The 21,848-nt window shown below is 38.6% G+C and overlaps 1 protein-coding gene across 1 annotated transcript in view; it reads right to left on the reverse strand.

Moving 5' to 3' along the window:
- Positions 1-1,254: 1,254 nt before the first annotated feature.
- trim71 (tripartite motif containing 71, E3 ubiquitin protein ligase) overlaps positions 1,255-21,848 on the reverse strand; it is a 44,305-nt gene continuing 23,711 nt past the window's right edge. The window contains exons 3-4 of the mRNA XM_072279320.1: positions 9,081-9,215; positions 1,255-8,031 (exon numbers count right to left, since the gene is read on the reverse strand). Of these exons, the coding sequence (XP_072135421.1) occupies positions 6,580-8,031; positions 9,081-9,215 (1,587 nt within the window). The 3' untranslated portion in view covers positions 1,255-6,579. The remainder of the gene's footprint in view (positions 8,032-9,080; positions 9,216-21,848) is intronic.

Raw genomic sequence — 21,848 nt, forward strand, 5'->3', positions numbered from 1 at the left:
ATTAAAAGGTCCAGTAAGTCCCAAAATTTAGACCATTATACATCTTGGTAACTGCCTGAATTTTATAACCCATCAAGACATTGTTTTCTCAGCACCATTAATTACATTCTGAAATAGCACACTTTACTCAATCATTAGTCTTGAACTACCAAAATAGTTTAATCTTTACCAATTCCAAAAAAACTACATGTGCAATGTTTGCTCCCAAAAGATGTGACTCTTATGTTTCAGATTTACAGCCCTATTTAATGTCAGGGGCAAGCATATTTAACATTGGGAAATGTTAAAATCAATGACCAAATGGAAGTGGCTGAGTGTACAAAACATTTGTAACCAGATGAACTTAGTGGCACAAATGGAGATTAAGTAATAAAAGATCACAAAAAAAAAATCAATAGGGATGAAAATAATAGTTAACAAGTAAAACAATTATGGTATCTCATAGGTCTTCCAATTGCAGCTAATGGAGACAAAAAGATTTAATCTATGTAAAGACAGTACATTCAGACTATAGGCTTCATGTAGATCAAGCACATGACTAATGTGGTCCAGAGAACAAATTCACTAATTTGCAATCGTATGCTTGGGAGAATATATTAGAGTCATCCAGACCATCTTAGATCTCCAACAAAGAGCCAAAGCAGTGTAAGGAACTTAATTTCTTGTACATAGAGTTAATATCTAAAAAAGTTGGAAAATTTACGGGAATTTACAGGCTCCTCATTCTGTTTCTAGGAGGTAGTTGCAGATGATGGATGCAAGTTTAGATTGCCAAATGATGGGATGTTAAGAGCATTGTACTGTCAATAAATTACAAATTTTTGCAAGAAACCATCAAATCCTGATGAAGGGTCTTCTCTCAAAATGTTGACTGTTTATTCCCATCTATAATGTTGCCTAACATTATGAATTCCTCAAGCGTTTGGCATATTGCTCTGAATTTCCAGCATCTGGAGAATCTCATGTTTAAAATGAATTCATTTCAGTGTAGACGATTGGATAGGTAATTTTGTACCCCAGGGGTTGATATTTTTACTTAGCCCCATAATACATTAATGAACTTTGGACCCTCCAACTTTTAACACCCTTCAAATTAAACATGCTTTGTTATAATCAATAGAAAATTGGGTCGCAGTCCATTGTGAAAAATCCCCACAAAATCCTGATGGTCCTATCACATTAATTTAATGTTTCTGAAAGAAATAATACAACAATGTACTAACTTGTAAACAAATTTTATTGAACTTTCATCCAGATAAAATTGCACAAACATCAATTTAGGCTTTCAAACACACAGGAATAAGAAGTGTTCCAGGTCAGTAAACCTCATTCTTTGGTGCAGAGGCTGGGTCTTACAATTCAGAGGTAAATTATATAACGGAGGAAAAAAAAATACCCGTCACCTTACTGTAAAGACAAACCCAAGAGGAATTTTCTTTTAAAATGAACTTCTTGGTAGTCTAGGACCCCATTTTCCCCTCTCCTTTAAGCAGTGGTAACCACCAATGAACATTAAATGCTGGGTTGTTGCACAACAGTAACTTAAACAATACTGCTTGGACATCTTTAAATACAGATACAGGCTCTGTTATTTTGAGGCACTTGTCTAAGTTTGAGAAAAGGGCCTTTGACCACTTGCACCAGACATTTTAATGCTATCCCCTTAATCTAGAACACAGACTACAGTTAAAATTAGAACAGAGGCAATAAGCAAAATCACTTCTTACACAAATCAATAGAACTTTTGATTTTACTGCAGCTCTGCCTCTAAAATAATGAGCCCAGAACTTAATTTCACTGCTTTTAGAAAACAGCGAAAACTTCTTTTAAGCTATATATTACGTTTTCTCAACCAGGATTTCTGGATCTTGGACCAGACACTTAAATTCTCAAGAATAAATTTTGAATAAAGTCTGCTTAACTAGTGGTTTGAAACCCAGTTTCAGAATATAAAAAAAACTTAAGCACTTCATAAAATCAGTCCACAAAAACAAAATCTGTTTTAAACAAACAGCACATCAGGTGCTCCCATTATCAACTGGGGTCACATCTTGTCAATGAATAGTCAACAACTCTTGTCTACATTTTAACATCAAACTATTTAGGTATGTGAAATGGATTACTGAATTTCAAGTCAGGTTTGAGACAACTGCACTGGCTAGTAAAAAAGGCCAAATCCTGCAAGACTAAATTGGACCTACTGGCAAGCTTAGAAAACCCACCAATTCCAAGTGCCTAAATCACCAAGTTTCATTTGTGCAGGCACACTTGTGGATTATGAACAACCTCTATGGCCAGTAGTCCAACTGGTTCCCAAATCTGCCTTATCCGAGACTTCTCTCTGCCAAGCATGGCACAGCCACCTCTCCCCAGCAATTATTCTGAAGATTTGTCTCCAACTATTTCTACACTTTTAAGTATACACATTCAATGTGTAGAGAAAGGAAAACTGGTGGCTACCATTTTATCAACTCAATAACAACAGATGTGAAACACCACAATTTGATGAAATTATATCGATGCACTGAAAGTTCAAGTGGTGTGCTTATCATATTAATAAACTGGCAACATTCAGCAGGACTAGATAGAAAATTTAAATTTTCCCAGGATCTTCTTTTTGATGCCATTGAGTCGAAAGGAAGAAAGGTCCTTCATGCAGTAAATGGAAATAACATTTTGCTACAAATAAGGAGGAATGTTGCAATTGTAAAAGCCCTTTCTTTCCTGTAAAAGATTGTAATTGAACTTCAGGTACTGTCAATAAGTCACTGCAGGCAGAATGGGATTTCCTGTGGCCAAAGGAGATAAACCTAGTTCTACTAGTAAGGTTTTACACCAACCAGTATTCAAATACTACTTTGTTCTACACTTTTTCAGCAGCTGATTCATGGGTTCCATTAAAATCCCAGTATCAAAACAATGACAATTAGCCCCCGGTGCAAGCCGTTTGCCCAGTGACATGTGAGCCAACTGGGATTAAACTTGAGGTAGTTTGAAGCTGCTGCAGAAAGAAGCACCGAGGTAGACAAAAGCCATTACCTGACAAGGCACGAGAACCATGTCTTGCAACCCTAAAACCTTCAGAGAGTAGGGTCACTTCCCTGAGAATTATGTATCATTAAGACCCTAGTCTCTAAATTATTGGCTACTTAGGGTTCTGCAAGTTGATCTTTTTGTTGAGGTTGAGGTAAAATACTGTGCCTGATTGAGTTTAAGAATTGTGAACATAAATCCATTAAGCACTTTTAGTGAATTTTCTACACATTTGTTTTGTAAGGCTGTGTGAATTTTTTCTGAATTCAAGCTAAAATAGACTATGGAGATTTGTACAAAATTGGAAAGTGACGTGTTTTGAATAATCCCGAGTCTTAAATCACACAATTCAACATTACACACATTTGAATCAAGAACATATTAAGTTACCAGTTGGATAGCAGACATCTAAGCCAAATAGGCAGGAAAGAATAAGGAATAGTTTTTTTTCATAAAATTTAACTTCATCACCCCTGAATCCAATCTTTAACATGCAGTTTACATCTGGAAAAGGTCCCCCGGTCTTCCATTATTATATATGGTCCCATTAAAACAATGTTCAAGAGACAAATTCACAAACAAATTAGCTTTGAACAGCCATTCCACCAAATCCTTTCTGATGATCTCTTTGGGAAGCAACATGATCAGACAGGTCATCATATTTTGTACTAGCGAAGTCCCCAGGAGCCACAGCAAAGCAGTTATGGTCAGAAGTCAAAACTCCATTACTCCAGAAATCACCGAGTCCTACTTCACATCAAAAGACTTGAACACTAGGAATGGGATCATCCTATTTTACTTTCAGAAGATACTTTGCTTTGAAAAATGTGGATCACTGCTATCCCAAAGGAACTCAATAATACGGTACATTAACAAACCGCCTTGGTTTATACAGTTATTTATTTTGGTTTTTAAAGGCAGTGGCATTATTTTTGATAACACCCCAAGTGGGGGTGCCAGGTGTGTGCTTGCATCTTTAAATTTGTGCTGAAGGGAAAAAAAATGCCCAAAAGATCTAAAGCAGCCCACATAATGTTGCAACTGTAAAAAAACTCAAAGCTAAGAGCACAGCATTCAAAGTACAGGAACTAGACTCAGTAGAGCTTTAATTCTAAAGACAAAGCTTATTTCAAATTTCAAAACATTGGAGAGCTTTAAAAGATTTCAAACTGACTGGTTCCACAACAGTTTAGTGTGAATTATTAACCACTGCTCAAGCAATTTCCTATTGTGTAAAATAAAAGCCATCCTACACTACAACAGCTAACCACAATTTATCAAATCAACTGTTACAGTCCACCTGAAGCAGCACATTAGCCAGTTTCATCTTGAAAGTTAAACCACTCCATCAGGAACTTCACCATTATGCAGAACACACACTTTAAATTGTCTCTGGATCATGCATATTCTAAGGTAATTTCCAATCCTACTGAAGACCAGCTAGAAATTATTACCTTTCTGCATAATTGGTTGGAACCTATAGAACTTGATTTGTAAAAATATTACCCTGTCATAATAGATTTCCCAATAGTTTGCTGACCAACGTTTCCACCCACCTCCATTCTAAACAATTCCTACTAAACAGCTAAGTCAGCTTGGAGTAGGGTTAAAATTACTCTGCATTTCAGAACTTGTGCGTTAGAATTTAGAAAGACTGCATCCAGAGGTTGGCCAAAGCATTCATTGTTGTTGAAGCTCAAAGCGAATCCTTTCTGGGGCAACACCATGTTTTGATAAGTAGCTGAACTTCAGTGAAGTTCAAAAATCAAATTTTGAAACAAAAGCAGTTGTGTTAAAACAGGGAGAGATTTGGAAATCCGTAGTGTTCACTGCTTTTTTTTTAAGAACTACTGGACCCTTATCCCACGATTGCCAGGATGGTACATATATTCCTTGTAGCTTTGCTGTTGTCTTTAAACATGAAATAAATTGTGCCTGTAACATTGATTACCAGACTAGTAAGGCAGATGTAGTGGAGCATCCCAGAATGTCAACTGAAACTAGCTGTGTTAAAATTATACTACTTTGGTTGTTAACAATTTTTAAGCAAGTGTCATGTTTATATGTTGCAGCTCCCAGACTATAAATACTGATTTTTTTTAAAGCTCAAATTTCAATTCAAGGCTGTGATAGAAATTTGCATAAACACTGTAGAATAATTTTAAAGAGATATTTTGTCTCGTTTCTAAATAAACTGGCTGCTTTGGGCTACAAGGAAATAGGTGATTGAGAGAAGGAATTAAATCTATGGAGTCTATCCTTGCTCCAATACGAAACCAAAATTCTACCGGAGTATTCACGTACAGCACTGTTACAGTCAGTAATTCTTGCCAGTCCTTGGGGATCTTCACGTGTTCTACCATTGCTTCAGTGCATGGCAAACAAAACAATTATATTCAAGTTGAAAAGAACTGAGCTAATTTCTACCAAAGGACAGAATACAACCACATTCTCTTAATCCCTGCAATAAAGAACTGATCAGGTCTTCTCAAAATGCAATAGAAATAATGCATAAAGCACTATTATATCTGAGTACAATTGCTCAGATGATTGAATATTTTCCCATTGAGAAAGGCTGCCATTGAGAACATACTAGATATTCAAATTAGGCCCATACCTAATTTCTGTCTATGGTATTGGTCACAGCACATGGTAAAATGCCAAGCAGATTTGCACCATTTTTCTGCGGATCCCAACTAGGACTATACAAGAGCCAAAAACAGAGCATTCTTTTTATTTTTAAAACCGGCCAATTCTCTTCCAATACTAAGTAATACTGCCTCCAAGACCAAATACAGCCTACTAATTGAGTAGGAAATAGATTTCATACAGGTACCTGAGATTGCAGTAGAGGTAAATATATTTTCATTATTCCAGGTGCCATAAATATAGATTGAGCTTCAGGGTATCACATGATAACTCAATATTTTTGTTTTTCGAAACACCCCAAAATAAACACTCAGAAGAACCCCTCAAGAGCTTCTATGTGCATCAGGCCAAAGAACATTACACCCTAAAACAAAACAAAAGAGGTATTTAGTTTACATTCAGGTGGAGTGTAGGGTTACATTCAGAAAGCATAGGGCTAAACATACAAGATGTTCAATATCAAATAATCCCTGAAAACAACATGTATGCAGGTAGGCAGCCAAAGCCTTTATCAGTCACCCACAATTGGCTATTTTTAGGCTTATACAAGTGGCCAATAGTCTTCCTACCTGAGAGATTTGCATTAAATAAAGCTACAAGACAACTTTTAATACTAAGATACAAGTCTTTGGATTCAGATCATAAAGGCACCAATTGCCTGGACACACTTGCACAGTTCCATGGAAATATTCAAACATTAGTCAGCCCAACATCTGCAGGCAGTGAGGTAGGTCTGCTATAAATTTATGTAGTTTTGAAGTAGTCTCACAGCTCAAGCTCACACTATACCAACATGAGGTAGATGACAGAAAAAAATACCTGTCTTCTATAGGGAAAACAATTAAGACATTGTCCCTGAGCAACAAATCCACAATATAGAAAAACAAGAACACAGCATTAAAACAAGAGGATACGATTGTTGCCAAAGTCGACGACTACTATCAGTCCATCTGGCATTAGGGCTATTCCAGATGGACGGTCCATCTGCCCAAAGCCACTGCCTTGCGTCCCAAACTTGCACAGGAAGTTGCCATTTGGTTCAAAGATCTGAATACGATGATTCCTGGAGTCGGCTACAATGATGCGGCCTTCTTGGTCAATTGCTACACCCTGAGGTCGGAGGAACTGCCCGTTGCTTGTGCCTTCGGAACCAAGGAAGCGTGCTGACTGGAAGTCAGGGTGGATTACCAGCAGCCGGTGATTGTTGAAATCTGTTACCACTAGGTGTCCTTCATGGTTAAAGGCCACTCCACGAGGAGAATCAAAGTGCTTCCACAAAGCCCCCTCAAAGCCATATTTACTGACAAAGTTTCCATCTGGGCCAAAAAGCTGAACTCTGTGATTGCGGGTGTCTGACACCAGGATCTTCCCATCAGTATTGACGGCAACATCCCAAGGATAGTTGAATTGGCCATTTTTGCTTCCTTTCTCCCCAAATTTAAGGATGAACTGCCCCTCAAAGGTGAAAACCTGAATACGGTGGTTGTCCTTATCAGCCACTATGATCCGACAATTCTGATCACATGCAACACCAGCCGGACGATCAAATTGTCCAGGTCTGGAACCTGCTGTGCCAAACTTGTGGTGATATGTCCCACTTGGTGTGAACACCTGGACACGATTATTGCTACGATCAGCAATAATGATATAACCTTCTTTGTTGACACAGACGCCCCATGGCCGACAGAGCTGCCCATCCTCATCCCCTTCTCCACCAAAAGAGCAAATTGGAAGCCCAATCCCAGTGTAGTTACGACCTGCTTTGACAATTACACGGAAGGGGCTATTCTCAATATGTTGCCCACGAATTGTAACTGAAACTACATGCTCTCCTTCCAGGTGTGGGGAGTAATTAACTGCATAGGTGCCATCATGATGATCAAGAACATCTGCTCGAAAGAGACACCCATCAGGTCCCATTATAACAACTACTACCAAATCACCACCAGATGATCTCCCTTCGCCAGTGTGATCCTTGGTGATCACGGTGAAGCTGCTCATTTTCCCACGCAGTGCTCGTTTCAGTCCCTCACCAGTAGCTGTAGATAGTGGGGCATATGCACTGCTACTGATTATGCCTAATGACTTGATGGCCTTGTATAATACACCATCAGGTGGAATGAATGAAAGGGTGTCGTCATCCTGAGGTTGGAGGAGATTCCTAAGTTTCTTCAGATCTTGGATTTGGACAAACATTTGCTCTTTTGCCAAGAGTACATCCACATCTCGCCCATCTAATAGGGCCTTCTGCACACAGTCTATTGTGCTCTCCAGCCTGGATAAATTCTCACGCAGTGCTTCTACTTGGAGGTGCAGAGTCTTGGCCTTCATTTGCCGGATCTTTTCCACCTATTCATATGAAGATTTTAATTAATATTGAAAATATTGAACATTATTCCAAAAAATTAGTTCTATGAATATTTACTTTAAGATAACATTTTCTTCTCTGCTGAAATACATCACTTGCCCTCTGACATTTCACTCAGATTGCACTCTTTTTTAAAAATATACAAACGTATAAAGACAGAAGGACAAGAACCCATCACTATTAATGCATGAGACCTACTGATCTGCAACCACCACCTTTGTGTCCATCATTACCAAAGCAGGACAATGGCACATTAGAAGAGCCATTAGAAGACCTCAACACCAGAGGCCTGGGAAGTAATCCTGGTCTCCAATGCTGTCTTCCCATAACTACGTGGGTTTCTTCTGTAAAGTGTGGGTTGGGAGTTTAACTGGCCATTGTAAATTGCCCCTATTGTGCAGGTGACTGGCAGATTATGGGGGAAGTTGATGACAATGTAGGATAGCAAAGCTATCATAGTGCCAGTGACCAGGGTTCAATTCCCACCGCCGCCCGAGAGGAGTTTGTAAGTTCTCCCCTTGGTGGTGTGTGTTTCTTCTGGGTGCTCCAGTTTCCTCCCACAGTCCAAAAACATACAGATTAGTGGGTTAATTGGTTGCACGGGTACAATTGGATAATGTGGGCTCCTGACCCCTGTTACTGTATCTATAAATAAAACACAAATGGGATTAATCTTGGGTTACTGTAGTTGGGTGGATGATGCTCAGTGGACTGAATCCACACCGCATCTATCACGAGTAATATCACTTCCTTTAACTCAAAACAAGTGAAACTGGAAACATCATTAACTCCACATACAAGTCCAAATATAACATTTGAGAGGCAAAGAAATTTTGTAGTAGGGCAAGTGGCAATATTCCACCTGACATTAAATATTGAGTTGCATCAGTCAAACTATATGCTGCAGTTCAGAGTTCAACTATCAGAACTTGAATTTAATCCAAATTAATACAATGGTTTGAAATAGAATCAAACAGATAGACTGGAAAGCGTGTTCAGAGAAAAAGAAATTGAGCAAACTCCAACTCACTTTTCTTAATAGCTCACATTCACGTTCCTCTAAAGCCTTCTTGTGCCGTGAAGTTACCGCTTTGACTTCTGATCGAATAACTTGAGCTTTCATCTCCACTTGTTCCACCATAGCTCGAACCTTCTCTATACTGAGCTGCAAGATGGAGAGGAAGTATGGGGCAATGGTAATAATGGGGAAGAGGTGCAAGTATAATTAATATCACAAATAACATTATTTACACTCACATGGACACTGAACAAAAAGCACTGGCATCACACAAATGCTCCAAAGTATCAGAACTACATGTTCAGAGGGACAATAATACAAGACTCTTATCCAAAACTCTTCTCATTTTTATGTTTTAAAATTGCCCCCAGCACCCAAAGCTTCAAGGTGTAATTCTACTTAATTGTAAGACAGCTGATTAATGAAATTTCAAATTTAAGTAAATTAAAAGGAGCCCAAACCACTCACTGAACTGTTAGCCCCATCCCTGAAATGTTCCAACAACCCATGGACTCACTCTTCAAAGACTTCAACTCATGAATTTATTGTTTATTATTTATTTTTGTATTTGCACATTATCACCTTTTGCATTCTGGTTGAACACCAAGTGTGGCCTTTCATTTGACTGTATTACAGATTTATTGAGTATGCCACAAAAAAGTGAATTTCATGGTTGCATATGGTGACATACATTTACTTTGAACTTCAAGATTAGACTAATTTGTATAATGTCTCAAATGAAGAGTAAAATTGCCTGCAGTCACACTTTATTTCAGGCTCAACAAACACAGATAAGGGACTGAAGAAGGGTCTCAGCCCAAAACATCGACTATTTACTCTTTTCCATAGATGCTGCCGAGTCTGCTGAGTTCTTCCAGCATTCTGTGTGTGTTGCTAAGGTACTGAAGTACAGTCAATGCCAGTATGGAGATTCCTCATCACTGAGGGTCCACTGGGTATTTAATTTATACAAAGCTACACTTCACTCAAATCTGTAATTAAAACCTCATTTTCCAAGGATACATTTCAAACTAACAATGACAAAAAAAAAACAAATTTTGCCATCTGCGACCTGGAATACCATTTCTGAACATTTTACTGCAGTAGAGGAGGATTCAAAAAGTTTCATTATGAGCCAGTTTTCCAGCTTTGAACAAAAAAGAAATAAAATTTACTGTTACTACAGTAGTAATACTAAAATAATCAATAAAATCTAACTACCATAACCTTTGGCGCAGAATTACTTTTATTCAACATATGACTAGTTTAACTTTTCCTCCCCAAACTCCTTGACAGCCAACCAGAATTTTGATCAAGGCTGCAATAAATTTTTGAGAAGGGATTTTCCCTCAGGATTAACCCCCAAAACACCCTGGACTAACAAGTATTTGGATCTTTAGTATCAATGGCTGTTAAGCCCTATTTAACTGCATGACTTCAAGGGTGTTGTTAAAACTAAAATGAATGAATGAAATTTATTTTGGTCAGTACAAACATAAAAAGGATAATTTTCAACGATGATTTCATAAGACAAAATTACAACAAAAAAAGATATTCTTTAAGACAGACCGAAAGGGTGTAGGCTGAAGCTACAGCTCATTACGCCTACCCCTCTTACTTACACAACATATTTGGTGTCAATCAGCACATCAAAACAAAAATTTCATAATCTTTTAACACAAAATCCAATTTCAAGTACCATTTATTTACATTACTCCCATTTATTTTAAATCATGTATGTTATTTGTTCAATTATTTTAAAATAATTTTTAAAACTTGGTAAGCGTGGTGCATGTTTTTAAATTCTCAGTACAACTGTTCCATAGATTTACCCCTCTGACTGAAATACAATGATTTTCTACATTTGTTCTTATCCTTTTGTTTTTGAAATATATATGTTCCTCTCAAATCATGTTGACTTTCTCTCATTTTAAACAACCTTGGGATACTTTGTGGTAGCTGTCCATTTTTTACTTTATACATAATTTGTATGATTTTAAAATGTACGAAATCTCTGAATTTTGAAGTGTTTAGTTGAATAAATAGTGGACTGGTTGGCTCATAATAAATTGTCTTATTTATAATGAGTATGACTTTCTTTTGGAGTAGAAAAATTGAGTTTGTATTTGTTTTGTATGTATTTCACCATACCTCTACACAGTAAGTCATGTATAAGTGAACAGTATAATGTATACAAAGATTCCTGATTTAAGAAATCTTGCAGTACAGTATTGTAATAGATTTTGACATTTTTGCTTTGACATAATTTATATAGGGCTTCCAGCTTAATTTATTATCTATTACCACTCCTAAAAATTTTGTTTCAGATACCTCATCAATTCTAACATCATTTATTCCAAGTTTACTATACGAGTTTGGTACACGGTTTCCAAATATTATGAACTTAGTTTTACTTAGATTCAGTGATAACTTGTCAACATCAAACCATTTCTTTATAATCTTCAGCTCTTTCTCCACTGTATCCAAAAATCAAAAGACATTAAGGGTAAACAGGTGCCAAAAATTTCAGCTTTTACTAGCAATGCTCCAATTCCAAAGAACAAGACAAAAGCAAATTGTTGCAGTACAAACAGGAATTGTAAATGCAGAGATCACACTTCAGAAGTAATCTCGAAGGATGATAGTTAACTATCAAGTACATGTTGAAATCCAATATTTCTTTCCAATTCAGCCTACAATAATGAACTTACAGAATTATCATGGGCCAAAATATGATGTACATCTTGAAGCTGGATTATTCATTCTGATCTACGTACAGTTCCAATCACACAACCAAAAGACAGTACTTTTATTTGACTGAAGTCTATCAGATCAACTTATTCAACAGAATTTTTAAAATGTGCAGCACCCTCAGTGGCAACACTATTTTGTGGATTATAAACATTTTTTTCAGTGCCAGGCTGTGCAAATGCACCATAATTTCTGAGATGGTAACCTGAGACAACTGCTTGCCATATAAAAGATTCAACTGCCTCCAACACTCTTGATATCATTTATTTTTCAAACAGCAGTAAATCTGATCATTAGATAACTGGATAATTCAATCCTGTCTATTCCTTTGTGAAATCAAATTATAAAATTAAACATTTTTTGAATGTTACAAGCTGTGAAGTAAACTTAAAACCAGCTTAAGCTAATTGTAATGTTGAAACTGATAAGCAGATGAACATCACTGCTTTGTCAGTTTGCTTGATGACGTCAATAGGTGCAGATTTGGAGTACTCCCATTCTAGAGACTTAGACGTGAAGCATTCACTATGCTACTGAAATGCTTCCAAAAGGGGTTTTAATAACATTGCCCAAATGTACATCTCAACTCTTGTCATTCAACCATGCTGAGCTCCCAACATGAACTTCAACAGCTCTAGCTCTTATGCAACAGTGAGCTGTTATTCTTTTAATGTTTTAATAACTTGAGTTCGCTCAAGTTATCTAATAGAAGTTGCTACAAAACACAAGCCCTCTCATTCTACATGTTCACACGTCTATTTAAAATGTTACTTGCTTTAAAATTTTCTTCCAAAAGCCTGTCTTTCATCAACTGCTATTTCCAAGGACAACATCTGAAGCACAGTTCGGGTTTACTGTAGCAAATAATGCAATGACCAGTTTGGTCAAAATATCAAATTGCTTAAAAACAGATCTGCCTTGCCATAAATTTCCTAACACTAACTTAAATATTTATTCACATGCTAATTTCATTCAGGAAGGGGATTTCCCAAACAAGGGATTAACTAGCTTTTCACACTGAAATCACAATTTTCAGTGAGCAATTTTTGGAAATGCCGTGAACACATTGTTTCATAGTACATTACAAAGTGCCACACATGAGACTGCTTACCAAGTTAACAGCCCATGGTATTACAGGAAAGTTACTAAAATGGTTAGGGCATTGGCTGAGTGGAAATAAAAGGATCCTTTGTCTGGTTGGCTGCCGGTGACTAATGGTGTTCCACAGGGGTCAGAGTTGGGACCACTTCTTTTTATGTTTATATATAAATGATTTAGATGATGGAATAGATGGCTTTGTTGCCAAGTTTGCAGATGATATGGAAGATTGGTGGAGTGGTAGGTAGCGTTGAGGAAAGAAGCAGAAGGACTTGAGACTTAAGGACCCAAGGAGAATGGGCAAGAAAGTGGCAAATGAATTACAATGTTGGAAATGTACGGGCATGCACTTCGGTAGTAGAAATAAATTTAGGTTATTTTCTAAATGGGGAGAAAATTCAAAAATCTGAGATGCAAAGAGACAGGTCAACTTGCAGATTGAGTCGGTGGTGAGGAAGGCAAATGAAACGTTAGCATTTCAAGCCGTCAAGAATACAGGAGCAGGGATGTGATGTTGCACTGGTGAGGCCTCACCTTGAGTATTGTGTAGGTTTGGGCTCCTCAAAACTTAGAAGAGATGTGCTGGCATTGGAGCTGGTCCAGAGGAGGTTCTCAAGGATGACTGCAGGAATGAAAGTGTTATCATACGAGGAACATTTGATGGTTCTGGGTCTGTACTTGCTGGAATTCAGAAGGATGTGGGGGGTGGGGAAGAGAATCTCATTGAAACCTTTCAAACGTCGAAAGGCCTAAACACAATAGATGTGGAAAGGATGTTTTCTTTGGGGGGGGGGGGGGGAGTCTAAGACAATAGGGCACAGCCTCTGGATAGAGCAGTGCCCATTTAAAACAGATGCAGGGAAATTGCTGTAGCCAGAGGGTGGTGAATTTGTGGAATTTGTTACCACAGGCAGCTGTGGAGGCCAGGTCATTGAATGCATTTAAACCAGAGATTGATAGGTTCCTGATTGGACATGGCATCAAAGGTTACGGGGAGAAGGCTGGGGAGTGTGGCTGAGGAGGGGGAGAAATGGATCAGCTTCGATTGAATGGTGGAGCAGACTCAAAAGGCCAAATGCCTAATTCTGCTATGTCTTGTGGTCTAAAATGGCCCATTTTATTTGGCCCAAATCTATCTTCTTCGAATTAGCTAATCCTCTACCTAGTCCATGTATTTTTAATCTGTCGCAGTAACCTTTCAAGGTACTTTATAGAGTATCTTTTGCAAATGAACATACAGGGTAGGTATCCAATAGTTCATATTCATCCACCAAGCTTCTGAAATCCTTAAAATAAGTCAAACATGTCCTCCCCTTTAGAATCCTATTTGCAGATACTTGAACAAAAGGATGAAATACATTACCATCTTGGCCTAGAAATCCATTTACTCAGTTCCAATATATAAAAAAGGCAATATGGTGCTGCTGAAAAATCAACTCAATGCAAAGTAGGACAATCTCTAGATGACTTACAACTCATTAAGAAAAATTATCTTCCCACTTTTCAGCTGGAATACCATTCCTCATACCCCATTCCCTAATTTAAAATATTTAAATAAATCTTCAGTTATATTAATAAATTCTGTCATTGTGAAAGAAGCTACTATATAGTCAAAAGAATCTGATACCAAATGATTTTCAGATGGAAATCTGGTATCGTTACCCTGCATGGCCCATATCAAACATTAAACTCATCAGCACGGTTGTCTCAATTGTCCTCTGAAAGACCCTAGTAAATGACTCAGTCCAAGAGACAAGAAATGCTGGTTTTCGCAGCCATATCCACATCCTGTGAGTGAATACAGCCTTTCACGGTGCAAGAAAGCGCTCACTGTAAAAATTCTATACAACTCTAACCTATGCTATCTGCAGAAAATACTGCTGCTAGAATATTTTTTTTCCTTTTTTAACTGGCTGTGGAAATAAAAAAAAATCAACTGTCATTCTTTAGCAGCAATAAAGTTAATTAAAAAATTATTTGCCTCAAATTTGAAACACTTAAGGTACTTTGATCAAATGCAGTCTCATGAAATGGAACATTAATTCAATAAAATTATTAAAATTCAAACAACAAAACATTGGCAGACTCAGATCGCCTGCAGGTGGTGAGAGTGGGCTCCCTCACCTCTGCCTCTCAACACAGGAGCCCTTCAGGTCTGTGTCCTAAGCCCCATAGAAACTACAGCACAGAAACAGGCCCTTTGGCCCCTCTTGGCTGTGCCGAACCATTTTCTGCCTAGTCCCACTGACCTGCACACGGACCATATCCCTCCATACACCTCCCATCCATGTATCTGTCCAATTTATTCTTAAATGTTAAAAAAGAACCCGCATTTACCACCTCGTCTGGCAGCTCATTCCATACTCCCACCATTCTGTGTGAAGAAGCCCCCCCTAATGTTCCTTTTAAACTTTCCCCCCCTCTCCCTTAACCCATGTCCTCTGGTTTCTTTTTCCCCCTTGTCTCAGTGGAAAAAGCCTGCTTGCATTCACTCTATCTATACCCATCATAATTTTATATACCTCTATCAAATCTCCCCTCATTCTTCTACGCTCCAGGGAATAAAGCCCTCCTTTACACTCTGTATACCCATGACCATGCCATCATCCACAGCTCCAATCTGCTAATTAAATTTGCTTACGATACTACATGACTGGCCTCATCTCAATAATAATAAAGCAGCCTACACAGCAGTAGTCATCACCCTGACAGTGGTGTCAAGAAAACAACATTGCAAAAACAAAGGAGCTGGTTGTGGACTACAGGGAGGAATGGAGACAGGCTAACCCCAATTGACATCAATGGATGTGTGGTTGAGAGGGTGAACAGCTTTAAGTTCCTCAGCATACACATCACCGAGGATCTTGTGTGTTCTGTACATACCAGCCGTGTGATGAAAAAAAGTACAAAAGCGCTTCAGGTGGTTGAAGAAGATTGGCATGAATCCCCAAATCCTAAGGACTTCCTACAGGGACACAATTGAGAGCATCCTGACTGGCTGCATTACTGCCTGGTATGGGAACTGTACTTCCCTCAATCACAGGACTCTGCAGAGAGTGGTACAGACAGGCCAGCGCATCTGTAGATATGAACTTCCCACCATTCAGGACATTTACAGTGACAGGTGCATAAAAAGGGCCCAAAGGATCACTGGGGACCCAAGTCACCCCGACCACAAACTGTTCTAGCTGCTACCATCCAGGAAAGCTTCTTCCACCAGACTGATTCATTCACACTGATAATAATTGTATTTTTATGTGATATTACTGTACATACTATTCTTTACAAATTACTATAAATCACACATTGCACATTCAGACTGGAACGTAACAGATTTTTACTCATATGCATAAAGGATGTAAAAAAAAGTCAATTCAATTCAATTCAGACTGTGCTCAATCGCTCTTTCTACCAGTCATAATAAGATCATAAAAAAGAAAATTATTGACACCAATTCAGTTGTAAATGGACTATTATGCACAACCACTGATTTCTAATATGGCAGCAGCAACAGATTGGGGTATAAACGCATAGAAAATTTGCAACAAGTTTATTCTACACCAAGCGCTACAGTTTTGAGACAAACATTCAGAATGTGTATCTAGAAGAGCTTGGTCAGTTCTGAGTCTTGCAAGTTACACATCACATCTGGCAAGTTAATGATTCAATGTCTTTGTCTAGATAGGGGAAGACAAAAACTGTGTGATGTTCTATTTTATGCACAAAAGCAGAGAAATGCATGATTCACTTATATTTACAGTAGATTGTTAATTGGACACATCAGGACATCTCGACCCAATTAAGCACCTGCCCCAATTAATCAAAGTTTCATAGAAATAGTTAAAAAGATATCCTATAGTTCTGATTGAAAAGCTCCAGAACCCAGGTCTCTATGGTTCCCTCTGCAACTGGATCCTTGGCTTCCTAACCAGATCACAATTAGCGCAGATTGGAAATAACATCTTCACTCACTGACAATCAACACTCACGAACCTCAGGGATGTGTGCTTAGCCCACAGGTCTAGTCCTCAGACTGAGATTTAAATTTGAAAAAAGCCTATTTAGATCATATCAAAAAGCTTCTGGCAAGTGTGAACTGAATTGAACTGACCACTTCTTACATCCTTCACATACATGAGTAAAAATCTTTACATTACATCTCCCTCTAAATGTGCAATCGTAGTAATTTATAATGGCCTGGTGGAAGAAGCTGTCCCAGAGCCAGCTGGTCCTGGCTTTTATGTTGCGGTACCGTTTCCTGGATGGTAGCAACTGGAATAGATTGCGGTTGGGGTGACTTGGGTCCCCATTGATCCTACGGGCCCTTTTTACACACCTGTCTTTGTAATTGTCCTGAATCATAGGAAGTTCATAACTACAGATGCGCTGGGCTGTCCGCACAAGTCTCTGCAGAATTCAGTGATTAAGGGAGGTACAATTCCCATAATGTGTTGGCGGGTGGCCAAGTGGTTAAGGCGTTAGTCTAGTGATCTGAAGGTCACTAGTTTGAGCCTTGGCTGAGGCGGCGTGTTGTGTCCTTGAGCAAGGAACTTAACCACACATTGCTCTGCGATGACACCGATGCCAAGCTGTATGGGTCCTAATGCCCTTTCCTTGGATAACATCGGTGATGTGGAGAGGGGAGACTTGCAGCATGGGCAACTGCTGGTCTTCCAGACAACCTTGCCCAGACCAGCGCCCCAGAAACCTTCCAAGGAACAAGTCCATGGTCTCACGACACTAACGGATGCATATAGTTCCCACAGCAGGCAGTGATGCAGCCAGTCAGGATGCTCCCAATTGTGCCCCTGTAGAAAATTCTTAGGATTTGGGGACCCGTACCAAACTTCCTCAACCGTCTGAGGTTAAAGTGGTGCTGTTGTGCCTTTTCCACCACATAGCATACAGACCACTATGGTCCTCGGTGATGTGAATAATGCCAAGGAACAAAGCTATTTACCCTCTCAACCCCAGATCCATTGAGGTTATAACTAGAGGTCATAGGTTATGGGTAAAAGCTGAAATGTTTAAGGGGAACTTCACTCAGAGGATGGCGAGAGTAGGAAGGAGCAGCCAGTGCATGTGGTGGATGCAGGTTCGATCTCAACACTTAAGAGAATTTTAGATAGGTTCATGGATGAGAGGGGCATGGGAGGGCTATGATCCAGGTGCAGGTTAATGGGACTAGGCAGATTAATGGTTCGGTATGGACTAAATGAGGTGAAGGACCTGTTTCTGTGCTGTCATATCCTTTGACTAACTGAGTAACAAATTATGTATTTAAATGAAATACAGAGCAAACTAGAATACTACAGTACTATAAAACTATTAGCTTCTAATAGTTATTTACAGAGGAATTTATCCAATGTACACCGTCGTGTTCTATTAATACTCAGCACAGAAATCTAGTGCAGATAATAGACTGCCTTCATAGAATGCCTTTGACAATTGCATCCTCCAAATCCTCATTTTCATTGTAACATTAAAGATGATTTTTGATAACTTCAAATTCTCCGTAGTTCCTAACTTGAAGTAGTGAAATTGTTTCATTTTCATGCCCAGCCTGAATTCGCAGTAAGCACCATTTCAGAGTTGTCTTACTGCTTAGTTCTCACCAACTATCAGTGACAAAAATCACTGCTTTTTGAACACACACAGCTGACGCTATTTAAAAACTGTTCATTCTAAGCACAATGTAGTGTCTTAACAGCCACGTAAGTGTACGCATCTGATGCAAGTTAGAAACTGTCCTGCTGTTCCAATTAAGCGGTATAATGTCCCAAATAAATGAAAGTAATCTTGGCTATTTTCAACCTTCTTTAAGAGTTTCCCCAAGTAAGTGGCTGCCCTGAATAACCGATGGTCCAATTAAGTGGAATCCACAGTACTTGCGTAAATAAAACCATCATTGCTCCATTATCCAGATGAACCAGATATTCATTCCAGCAGCTGCTGGAGCTCAATTTTTAAAAGGTCTGCCTTTTACAATACTGAATTGAATGTCCAGTACAAGTATCAAAAACATGACCTCCATTTTTTGTAGCAGCAGCCTTGATAAAGGTTCAGCTATTCACAAAGTAAGATGACAAACTTCAAAGTATTACTGAAAACCAAATCCATTCAAGGAGCTGAACTATAGCAGTAAAGGGAAAATTGAAATCAAACTAAACTGAATATATTGTGCTGAAGCTTGTAAGCAGCTTAATGTAAATTGAGCAAAGATAGAGGCCCATTTGACTTCTGTGCTCATCCTGATTTGATCCAACATCAAGTTCAGGTGAAGTATCTGTTAGGATGGTGCAAGATTTGTCCAAATCTTTGGACAAGATTTAAATACATTTCAAGTAAGAATTTAATGCAGCCCTAAACACTAAGATAACTATGTGGAACAGGAATGCAGAGACACCATATATGCTGGCACCCTTTCAAGTGTTGCAATGTCCTGACCTGGAAACATTGCCATTTCACTGACAGACCGAAGCCTCAGACTTCCTATTCAACACAGCAGTAATGACCACCGCCACTGGTAATCACCACCTCCAGGAGCATTAAGGAATGGGCAATAAATGTTAGACAGCACATTCTGAGTACGATGAAATTCTCAACTCAACAGTTTCAGGATACAAAATTAAGCCGCTGAATTGAAGAGAAACATTGCTGACATTAAGTTGCAGTTCACTAATGTTAAAGAGTTTTGATTATCTAAGCAGAGACAAATTCATAACAGCCGAGTTACAATGTTTACATTTCATTGGGAGACTTTTGAGATGTAATAATCTGGCAAGCTTCATACTTTCACATTTCTCTCTACAGTTAACTCTGCTTCCATTTTAACAGCTAGACAGCAACACCCCTAAGTAAATAAATTCATTTATTGTACTTGGCAGTTTACCCCAATGGAAAAACATGGTAACGTTTCAAGTCTGGGAAGCCCATCTATTACACATTCCACATATTTCATTTAATCAAATACAAATTTTAAAAAAGGACTTTTATGTATGAAAATGTAACACTGCAGTGAAAGGAAGTCAATTTCCCTTCACAAATTAAAAAATTCAACCTACTAGTTAGTCTTTAAAAGTCAAGTTTTTAAACTCAAAATAATCAACTAGCCTTGAAAATTGGAAACATTCAATGTTTTTTTTAAAAAAGTGGGACTTCATTATTAAAATACCTGACAAATGGCAGGAGACAGATTACGCAAGAGCAACTGAATGCTTATAAATTAACCTGTTTGCTCAATCTAAAAACAGAGCTGTTCTACTTTCACAGATAACCTAACAACTCTGACCAAAAGGAAGTCATGAAGTATTCAGAGCACTGAAGTTCACCATAATTACATTGTATTTTTGGACTGGAAGCACCAACGTGCTTCAAAGAAAAAGGAACACCTCACAGGTTCCTGAAAGTCACTTGAGAAAATAATTTGCAGTCTGGAGGAGCAAGCAGAGGAATAGGTTGGGCAGTATTATTCTGAAAGAAGCTGCCATATACTTGACATACCAAGTCAGTGATATATTTAAAGTGAAGGTTGATTGGTTCTTGATTAGTAAGGGCTTCAAAGGTTATGGGGAGAAGGCAGGACAATGGGGTTGCAAGGGATAATGAATCAGCCATGACGGAACAGTGGAGCAGACTCAATGGGCTGAACGGCCTAATTCTACTCCTATGACTTGTATGGTCATAGACCAAAAAAACCTCTTTTGCACCTTCATTTCAATGTTTTGTCGTGCCAGGGTAGTGGGTGCAGTCTATAAAGTACGTACATTCGCATCTATCTTCGTAGGTTAATCAACTACAGTGAACTTTCGTTTGAAGTGGCGAAATAAGTAAAGGGGAAATTGATGGGTATGGAAGGGAATATGGTGCAGGGGCACAGCACAATAAAGAAGAATAGGGCTGATGGGATTGCTCTGCTGGGAGCTGGTTGGATTAATGGACTGAATGCCCTATCACAATAAGGCAGCCAGTTTGGCATGTGCCTATTTGCCCTAGCCTGCCCAAGTGAAAGAGGCCAAGGCTTTAGAATGTATTAGCAAAGTACACATTTTGGATTGTACATTGCAACCAAGATAGAGACATGACAATTGGTGTGAAAAAAAAACAAGCAGTTTCATCCAAGAACACGTGCTACTGGAACTGCATTCATCTTGATAAGCCTTGGGATTTGGACATGGGACAAAGGTTTCAGTGCATTACAGGTAATATCCATCTGTACTGCCTTTCTATCCAACAATACTGATTTTAATCTGACGACAGCTCTCCTTCAGCACCACACCCACAAATGACCAGTTATGAGGCAAACTGAACACCAAATTAGAGAATTAAAGAAATGCAAGAAAAGCAGAGGTATAACATTACAAAAAATAAGTCCAAACAATTTGGTAGAATGGCAACTGTAGATTGCTCATTGTTCAGCGTGGTTTTCTAGAATGCTCTGCAACTCAAAGAACAATCAAAGAATTAAGTGGCTAAGCCATATCCAAAGTAACTGCTCGGGAACAAAGAGTACTGCATTAACAGTACAACGAGAAAAGCTGAAACACAGCAGAGGATTACACTTCATACTTTTAATAGGTACTTTAGAAGGCATTTTGCCATTCTGATAAGTACAGGCACAGTGGGAACTTAATCATGAATACAGAATGTACAACCAACACTGAAGGTGGTTCTACAGATTATGTCAATGGCAGCCAAATGCTAACTGCTCTGTGGACTTGAATGCTAAATCAAGGCAATCTTAAAGTCCTTCAACGTTTGTCTTTGTAAGAGGACAAAATAAAACCCAAGTTGAAACATCCCAAAGGCCAGTAAACAATCTAACAGTTGAGTTTGCAACAAGTATACTCAACAGCCATGCCGAATCAAACAAATAGAAGCTGATGGACAGAGTGGATATGGTAAAGTTGTTTCCCATGATGGGGGAGTCTA

Source organism: Mobula birostris, chromosome 15, assembly GCF_030028105.1.
Source record: "Mobula birostris isolate sMobBir1 chromosome 15, sMobBir1.hap1, whole genome shotgun sequence".
In the NCBI taxonomy this organism is placed as follows: Eukaryota; Metazoa; Chordata; class Chondrichthyes; order Myliobatiformes; family Myliobatidae; genus Mobula; species Mobula birostris.